Source organism: Elephantulus edwardii, unplaced genomic scaffold (assembly GCF_000299155.1).
Source record: "Elephantulus edwardii isolate Elephantulus edwardi_28Jun2011 unplaced genomic scaffold, EleEdw1.0 scaffold00117, whole genome shotgun sequence".
NCBI classification, from domain to species: domain Eukaryota; kingdom Metazoa; phylum Chordata; class Mammalia; order Macroscelidea; family Macroscelididae; genus Elephantulus; species Elephantulus edwardii.
In genome coordinates, this window is record NW_006399867.1 from 246,281 (window position 1) to 255,729 (window position 9,449).

The following is a 9,449-nucleotide window of genomic DNA, read 5'->3' on the forward strand; positions in this document are numbered from 1 at the left end:
TTGTTCCTATCCCAAAGAAAGGTGACCCAACAGAATGTGGAAACTACAGAACAATCTCACTGATTTCACATGCAAGCAAGATTTTACTGAAGATTATCCAGAAACGACTGGAACAGCACATGAGTCTATAGCTAAGTTAAAGTTGTATAACATAATAGTTGTGGACCAGACGCCATTGTTTAGTTAGCTCTGTGACTTAGGCAGGTTAATGAATCTTATATTTATTTCTTCATCTGCAAAGTAGGTACAAAAATTATCTTTTCCATATAGGGTCAGCAGCACCTAACAACAGCAACAATAGGGTAACATGATGATTAAGTAAGGTAATAAATAAAAATATCTTGTTGTAGTGTTTTGTGGTCACCAGGTGGAACAATTTTCACCACCACCATCACTATCACTAATCTTAAAGGTGTCCTAGTGAGAAAGAGCTGTGCTGTCAATCCAAAGTCATGCAGTTCAAATCCACCAGCTGCTATGTGGAAGTTGGATAATCTCCTCTTATTCGATTTACTGCCTCTAAAAACTCTCTGATAGGTCAGCTATGAGTCAGACCTCCTTAAAGGAAGGTCTGGTAGTTTAATGGGTAGGGAGTTGTGCTGCTAATCCCAAAGTGGCACCTCGAGGAGAGAAAGATGGGCAGTCCCTTCCCATATAACTTACAGCCCTGAAAATGTGCTGGAGGATTAGCTGTGAGTCACTTCTGACTTGATAACTTTTTGAGACAAACCTAAAGGTTTGGTTCAAAGCAATCCAGTGGTGGCCTTGGGAGAAAGATGTGACAATCGGCTTCCCTAAATGTTACTGTTGTTCATTGCTGTCAAGTTTGAATGGATGCATAGCTGACCCTCTAGTGAGTTTTCAGAAGGAGTAAATCACACAGGAGGAAGCTCTGATGGCCTAGTATAAAGCTGCACTGCAATCCCAAAAGCACATGGTTTGAGGTCCCAGCTGCTCTGCTGAAGAATGATAGGCAATGTCCTCCCATGAAATTAACTGCCTCTGCTGGAGGGTCAGCTGTGGGTCAGTTCTGACTTTGTACTCAACAACAACAACAACAACAAACAACAACAAATCACATGGAAGGAGATTGCCCATTTTTTTTCTCCTGCAGAGAAGCTGGAGAATTTGAGCCACATGTCTTTGGGGAATACATCTACTTACCTTTAGGTCACCAGAACTCCCTCCTTAAACATTGTTGTTGTTGTTAAGTGCCATCAGTAGGCCATAGCGACCCTATGAATGAAAGACCTTGACACCTGTATAACTTTCACCCTTTCTCCAGGTTCATAAGGTTTCCAGAGGCAAACTATTATGGAAGGGGATGCCACTCCTGCTTCCAAGCTTGCTTTAATTGTGGAGCGCCACCAAATACTGTCTACCATGGGTAACCGTTCTTGCATTTGACTCATCAATGTCACAGTGTTTGGCTTCACAGCAACCATGAGTTACCTCTTTACAGCAAGTGGACAACATACCAGGGTTATATGACCTAGAAGAATGTTTCACAACAAACAATTAAAGGCATGCCTGAGGGCCAGGGAATAGAGTCTCCCACCTTTGGCTTGGGAGCATGACTTTCTGTCTACTAGGCCAACTGGGTTAACATTAGAGCTAAGAAAATCTGAATGAAGAGTTCTATTCTGTAATATATGGGGTTAATGTGAATTAGAATCAACCCAATGCTAGTGGGTTTGGTGGTTGGTTTTTAAAATATCCCTGTGCTTAGGACATAGCACTTGGTCAATTGAGGCATAATCAATGCTCAGTAGTAATAATGTTATGTTTCTATCAGAAGATAGGTAATTTTTTTATCAGTTATAACCTAATTAGCTCTTCTATATTTTTTCATATTAAAATTATGATATAGGTCATTGTAGAAAATAAAATAACCATCTGTACTAAGTAATGTACATTTTCTTCAGATTAACATGCAGCATATTTTAGACCATAAAGAACATTTGAACAAATGCCAAAGAATCTATGTCATGCAACCTCTGATCTCTGATCACAATAAAGGAAAATAAAATTGGAAAAAAAGTAACAAAAATAAAAGTGAAAATCTCCTACAGTTTTGGAAAAATAAAGCTACACAAAATCATTTGTAGGTCATAGAAGATAGTGTGGATATTAGTAGATATTTAAATGGTAACCAAAAAACCTCACTGCAGTCCAGTTGACTCTAACTTACAGCAACCCTCCATTAGGTTTCTGAGACTGTAAATCACAATGGCAGGAGACTGCCCAGATTTCTCCATTGAAGTAGCTGGTAGATTCAAACCACCAGAGAGACAGCCTTTTGGTTAGCAATGTAACACTTTACAAACTACACAACCAGAGCTCCCTTTAAATGGTAGGATCACTCTAATAAGAACCTATGAAATAACAGCTAAAATTAAGATTTATTATAATACCTGTTTTTCTGTGTCTCTAGTTAGGTTCACTCTTAAGTATCTCAATTTGTGATTGGCTGCTGATAATGATATTGCTTTCTAAGTTCCATTCTCTTTGTTACTGTAGAGGAATCCCACTGATTTTTGGACATTGATATATCCTGCCACTCTACTAAGTTGGTTTACTAGCTCTAATAGTTTTTTGTTGAGTTGTTGGGATATTCTTTGTTCACTGTCATATTTTCTGCATATAGCAACAGTTTTGCCATCTCTTTGCTAATCTAGGTACCTTATCTTCTTGTCTTACCCTAGAAAGTACTTCCAATACAGTATTTAATAGAAGTGGTGGCAGCAAGAATCGCTGTTCACAAGGAAAAAGCTTTCAATCTTTCTCTATTGAGAATAATATTGGCACTTGGTTTTCCATATATACTTTTCACTATGTTGAGGAAATTCCCTTCTATTCCAATTTTACTGAGTGTCTTTATCAGGAAAGGATGTTGGATTTGGTCAAATGCCTTTTCTGCATTAATTGCTAAGATCATATTGTTCTTGTTATTTGCTTTGTTAATGTGGTGAATTACATTGATTGTTTTTCTTATGTTGAACCATCCTTGCATATCTGTTATGCATCCCACTTGGTCATGATGAATTGTTTTTTTTTCATGTACTTTGGGATACTATTGGCTAGGATTTTGTTAAGGATTTTTTGCATCTATATCCTTGAGAGATATGGGTCTACAGTTTTCTTTCTTGCTTGTAGCTTTGCCTGGCTTTGATATTCATGTTATGTTTGCTTGATAGAATGACTCTGGGAGTATTCCTTCTTTTTTTCTTTTTATTTTATGAAATACTTTAAGTGGAATTGGTGCCAGACCTTCTCTGAATATTTGGTAAAATTAAGCTATTAAGCCATCTAGGCCAGGACTTTTCTTATGGGGAATTCTTTTCATGAGCTGTTCAATTTCTTCTTTGTTATGGGTCTGTTCAAGTGTTCTACATTTGTCTGTGTCAATCTCAGTAGGGCATGTATTTCAAGGAATTTGTCCATTTCCTCTAGGTTTTCAAATTTATAAGAGTATTTGATATTGCCAGTTTTATTTCATCTGGCTTTGTTGTGGTGTCACCTTTATAATTTCTTAGTTATTTGTGTCTTTTCTCTTTTCCCCCCTTTCTTTTGTTAAGTTTGTCAATGTTTGTCAGTTTTATTGACCCCTTTGAAAAACCAGCTCCTGGTCTTATTGATGGTTTCAGTTGTTTTTCCTGCTTTCTCTCGCACTGATTTCAGTTCTTGTCCTTATAACTTCCTTTTTTTCTACAGGCCATAGGATTAGATTGTTGTTCTTTTTCCAGGTGTTGAGTTAGTTCATTGATTTTTCGTCTTCTTTTTTTATTTGTGTATATATTGTTATGATATCAAAGGAGCTGAAAAAAGCAATGGAGAACTCTTTGTATTTTATGTTTGCCTTTTGCTGTGAACTGCCCCCAAGGACTGCCTTAGCTGGATCTGAGGGGTTTGGTATGCTGTATGTTAATTTTCATTTGTTTCAAGGAACTTTTAAAATCTCACACTTTATTTCTTTTATAACCTAATTATGTCCTAGCAAAGAGTTGTTTTATTTGCAAATAGGTGGTTTTATAAGCCTTACCCTCATGTGGTTAATTTTTCATTTTATGGCATTGTGGTCTATGAAGATATTTGGTATTATTTCATTGTTTTTTAATTTGTTGAGGCTTGCTTTGTGTCCTAATATGTGATTGATTCTGGAGAATATACCATATGCACTTGAGAAGAAAGTGAATTGAGTTTTAGTTGGGTGCAGTTCCCTGAATACATCCACGAAGTCACGTTAGTTGATTGTATAGTTTAGATCTTCTACATCTTTTCTAAGTTTCTTTTGAGTTGACCTATCCTTTGGAGATAGTGTTGTGTTGAAGTCTCCTACCAGTATTGTGTTGCTGTCTATTTCTTTCTTCAATTCTGTTAATCATTGTTTCATGTATTTTGCAGGTCTATCTTTTGGTGTATAAATGTTGACCAAAGTTATGTCTTCCTGGTTTATTGTGCCTTTCATCAGTATGCAATGCCTTTACTTATCTTTTATGGTTGTTTTCATTCTGAAGTCTGTTTTATCAGAGATCCAAAATGACACTTCTGTTTGTTTTTTTTTTTGTTTTTTTTTTTTTTTTTTTTTTTGTGGTTGCCATTTGTTTGGTATATTTTTTCCCAGCCTTTTATTTTGAGTCTGTCCTTCTCTCCATTTTTTAGATGTGTCTCTTATGGACAACGTATTGATGGGTCTTGTTTGTTTAATCATTCTTTTTCTCTTAATTGGCACATTTAGTCCAGTCATATTAAGTGTTATTATTGATAAGCCAGCTTTTACCATTTGTTCTATTGACCCTTTAATCATTATGTAATGATCTTTCTTGTCCTTTGTGATGGTTTTTGCATTGAAATTTATTTTATCGGAGATTAATATCACTACTCCTGCTTTTTTCTGGTTGCGATTTGCTTGGTATATTCCCCCCCACCCCCATTCTTTTATTTTTAGTCTTTCTTTATCATCCCTTTTCAGGTGTGTCTCTTTAGACAGCAAATTGATGGATACGAGTGTTGGTTTTTTTGTTTTGTTTTTTTTTAAATCAAATCTGCTACTCTTTTTCTCTTCAGTGGTGCATTTAAACCATTCACATTCAGTGTGATTCTTGAGAGGCAAGCTTTTATTGCTATCATTTGGTTCAATTCTTTTTGGTGTTGTTGCTAGTTACTTTGGCCCATCCTGCTTTCTGTGGCATCTCTGTAAGAAGGACATCTCTCAGTGTTTCCTGCAATACTGTTCTTGTTTTTACAAACTCCCTTAGGTTCTGTATTTTGGGGAATATCTTGATGTCCCCTTCATATTTGATGGACACTTTTTCTGAGTATAATATTCTAGGTTGACAGTTGTGTTCTTTGAGTGTTCCACTGTCTTCTTGCTCGCATGGTTTCTGCTGAGAAACTGGCACTTAATCTTATCAGCTTATTAGTTACTTTATGTTACTCCCTTGCTGCTTTCAGAATTCTTTCCTTATCTTTTGTTCTGGCAAATTTGACTATGATATGCCTTGGTGTTCTTCTTTTTGGAGTCTATTCTAGATGGTGTTCGCTCAGCTTCTTGAATATATATTCTCTCATTCTTCATTATGCCTGGGAAGTTTTCTTCTAGTAATTCTTCCACAACTTTTTTGGTGCCTTTATTTGCTTTTTCCTGTTCTGGGATTCCAATGATGCACATTATTTCTCTTGATGGTGTACCACACTATTCTTAGGTTTTCTTCTCTTTCCTTCCTATTTTGATTCTGCTTTTTGCTCTAGCAGATCAGTGGTGACAATTCTATCTTCTGTTTCAGTGGTTCTGTGTTCCATCTCTTCAACTCTGTTCATGTGACCCTCTATCCTGTTAACAGCATCTGAAACATTGAATCTCATATTTTGGATTGGGGTTTCTTCTTTTTCCAGAGCCTCTAATGCCTTGTTTGTTTTAACTGCATTGTTTTTTTTTTAAGCTCATTCTAGTTTTTGCTTGCAGTGTCCTGTAATTCTTCAAGTTTGTCTTTCACCCATTAAAAATATTCAGTCATTGTTCTTTTGAATTCTGTGTCAGAAATTTCCATCAGACTTTCTGGTGTCAGGAAATCCATTGATACTGTTTCACTTTTGGGGGATGACATCTTGCTTTGGGCTTGTGTATGTGACATTGCTGTGGTAGAGTTTTTCACACCAGAGTCAATGATAGGTTCTTGATTTGAAGTCACTGCTCCAGAAGAGGGTGGGGCAGCTACCCTGCCTGTGTTTCTCTCTGAACTTCTGACCCAAGGGAAGTTTCAGTTCAGGGCCTGTGAAAACAGCCTCTTCTCTTTATAACTGTTGCAGCTAGGTCAGACCAATGTGTTCCGGACTTAAGGCAGTTAGTTGACTGGATGTGAAGGTGGGTTATGGAGGCACGAATGCAGGGTGGGCATGTGTGCGGGGCATGTGCACAGATGCACACTGGGCAGGCACACATACAATCTCCAACCTATTGAGCACTTGTGGGGACCTTACTAAAAGTCCAGCTTTCTGGCCCTCTCGCCAGCCTTTTCCCACTGGCCTGCTCCAAGCCTGGCTTTGTGCCCACTCTTGCTTCTGTATAATTATGTTAACAAAAAATCCTAAAGTAATTAAAGTTTGTTGAAATCCCTTTGACTAAAATCATGATTTCAACTCTGTTCCAAAATAAATGTGTACTGGGAGAGCTCTGGTGATCTGGTGCTAATGATTTATACTGTCAACCCAAAGATAGTTTGAATTAACCTGCTGCTCTGGAGCAGGGGGAAGGTGACCAGTCTCCTCTCATATGAGTTACAGCCTCTGGAAACCTGCTGGAGGGTCAGTCATGAGTCAGTCAGCTATGAGGTCATATAACAACATCATAGAAGATGTTAAGGGTTCTTCTCTGACTTCCTATGCTGGCATTTTTGGCATATAATTTATTGGCTGTTTTAATAGGTACAGGTCAATGGTAATTAGTTGTATCAAATGTGTATGAATGATTGTATGAAACAAAGTGTAAGTGAAATATTATATAAAACACAGTGTATATGAATGAAACACAATGTAAAGAAGTTAGTGCATGAAAACAAAAAAGGGGTGGGGTGGTTGGAGAGAGAGGGCCAGAAAAGGAGGAAGGAGAGATGATCACTGGGATGGTGGAGGTTGGTGATTGAAGAGACAAGGCTGAGGAGGGCCAGTGGGGTACTGGGGGAACAGTGTGATAATAGACATAGGTTGTTGTTGTTATATGCTGTCGAGTTGCTTGCGACTCATAGTGACCTTATGTACAACAGCCCTAAACCCTCCTCTATCCCGTGTCAGTCGCACTGCCTCTGACACATCCATCCTAATTACTCCAGTCACTAAATCAATCCACTTCATAGAGGGTCTCCCCACCTATGCCGTCCCATTCCCCTCCCAAGCATGTGTCCCTATCTAAGGACCGGTCTCTCCTTACAACATGTCCAAAGTATGTCAGACGAAGCCCCAGAATCCTTGCCTCCGAGGAGCAGCCTGGTTTAACACTCTTCTGGATGAATCTGTTTGTTTTCTTGGCAGCCCATGGTACATTCAGTACTCTTCTCCAGCACCACAGATAAAAGGCATCAATTGTCCTATCCTCCCTAGTCATTGTCCAACTCTTTGATGCATAACAATTGATTGCAAAGACCATAGCCTGTATCAGATGCACCTTAGTCTCCAGAGTGACACCATTGCTCTTTAGTACTCTGGAGACATCCCTAACAGCAGACTTTCCCATCGTAATACATTTAGGTGGTAGTTAATTGTTTGAAGTTCAGTGTATATGAGAGATTTTGTGGGACACAATGTGCATAGATAATGTGCAGTCTATGGATGGTTGTATGAAAAGCATTATTAAAAGTTTCATAGCTTCTCCTGATTTTTATTTCCTTACCAAGATGGATATTATGATAATTCTGATCTCATGAAACTTAATGAATTCAGTATCTGCAAAGCACAATAATTGTTTGATACTTGATAGCCATTTTGATTTTCTGCTGCATAAAAAATCCTGGAACAACACTATCTGACTACCATCTTGACTGTCGTCTTTGTTCTGCTTGCTAGGCTACACACTCTTACACTCTGCTGCAGCCTGGGGTCGACTGGAAACTTTGAAAGCATTAGTGGACTTGGATGTTGATATAGAAGCTCTGAACTTTCGAGATGAAACAGCACGAGATGTTGCTGCCCGATATGACCAGACTGAGTGTGTGAAATTCCTGGACTGGGCAGGTAAGGAAGCTTACATTATATTTGAAAAGTGATTAGTGTACTTCCTGTAGGTATGATAGGCTCTGTGTTCAGCAAAGTAAATATTAATTTTTATGAACATTTACAGAGATTTTGGATTCCCATTCATTCATTGTTGCACTTTTCTCCCTGCCCACCCCTCCCCCAGTTCACTCCTCTCTTTGAAAAGTAAAAGAAAAATTCTTACATTCGTATACAATCCCACCACCCTGAGTACACTCCACTTTGCAATCTTAATTCTGCACTTTTGTGAAAACTATAACACCCTATCATATATAGCTTTTAAACTGTTCTCTCCCTCATTTGTTTCAATGCAGTATTCATAAATTTATCCAGTTTTTTTTAGTCTTACCCCAACCCTGATGTCAGTTCCATTCTACAACAGTGGCACCATGCACCATGCAGTATTAGTCCTTTTGTGACTGAGATAGTTCACTCAGCATAATGCCCTTCAGGGTCACCCATTTTGGACAATATTGCATGAGTTCCTTGTTTTTCAATGCAGCATAGTATTCCATTGTATAAATATACCATAGCTTCTCTATCCGTTCGTTTGTTGATGGATACTTAGGTTGTATTTTCACCTTTTAATTTTAATTTTAATAAAATGTTTTATTTGCAGATAGGATGTAACTGTTAATGAAATATCTGCAATCTGACTTCTTTTTATATTTTTATTATTTCATTATTATTGTTTTGTTATGTGCCGTTGAGTCACTTGCGACTCATAGCGACCCTATGTACCACAACCCTAAACCCTACTCTATCCTGTGCCACTCACACTGCCTCTGACACACCCATGCCGATTACTCCAGTCACTGAATCAATCCACTTCTTAGAGGGTCTTCCCTTCCTATACCGTCCCTCCCACCTCCCAAGCATGTGTCCCTCTCCAAGGACCGGTCTCTCCTTACAACATGTCCAGAGTATGTGAGATGAAGCCCCAGAATCCTTGCCTCTGAGGAGCAGCCTGGTTTAACCCTCTCCTGGATGAATCTGTTTGTTTTCTTGGCAGTCCATGGTACATTCAATACTCTTCTCCAGCACCACAGATCAAAGGCATCAATTCTCCTCTACCCTCCCTAGTCATTGTCCAACTCTCTGATGCATAACAAGTGATTGCAAAGACCATAGTCTGTATCGGATGTACCTTAGTCTCCAGAGTGACACCATTGCTCTTCAGTACCCCGGAGAGGTCCCTAACA

General features: G+C 38.5%; 1 protein-coding gene across 1 annotated transcript in view; it reads left to right on the top strand.

The window, feature by feature from the left end:
* ANKRD45 (ankyrin repeat domain 45) overlaps window positions 1–9,449 on the top strand; it is a 52,907-nt gene that overhangs the window by 2,984 nt on the left and 40,474 nt on the right. The window contains exon 2 of the mRNA XM_006892682.1: window positions 8,059–8,226. Within this exon, the coding sequence (XP_006892744.1) occupies window positions 8,059–8,226 (168 nt within the window). The remainder of the gene's footprint in view (window positions 1–8,058; window positions 8,227–9,449) is intronic.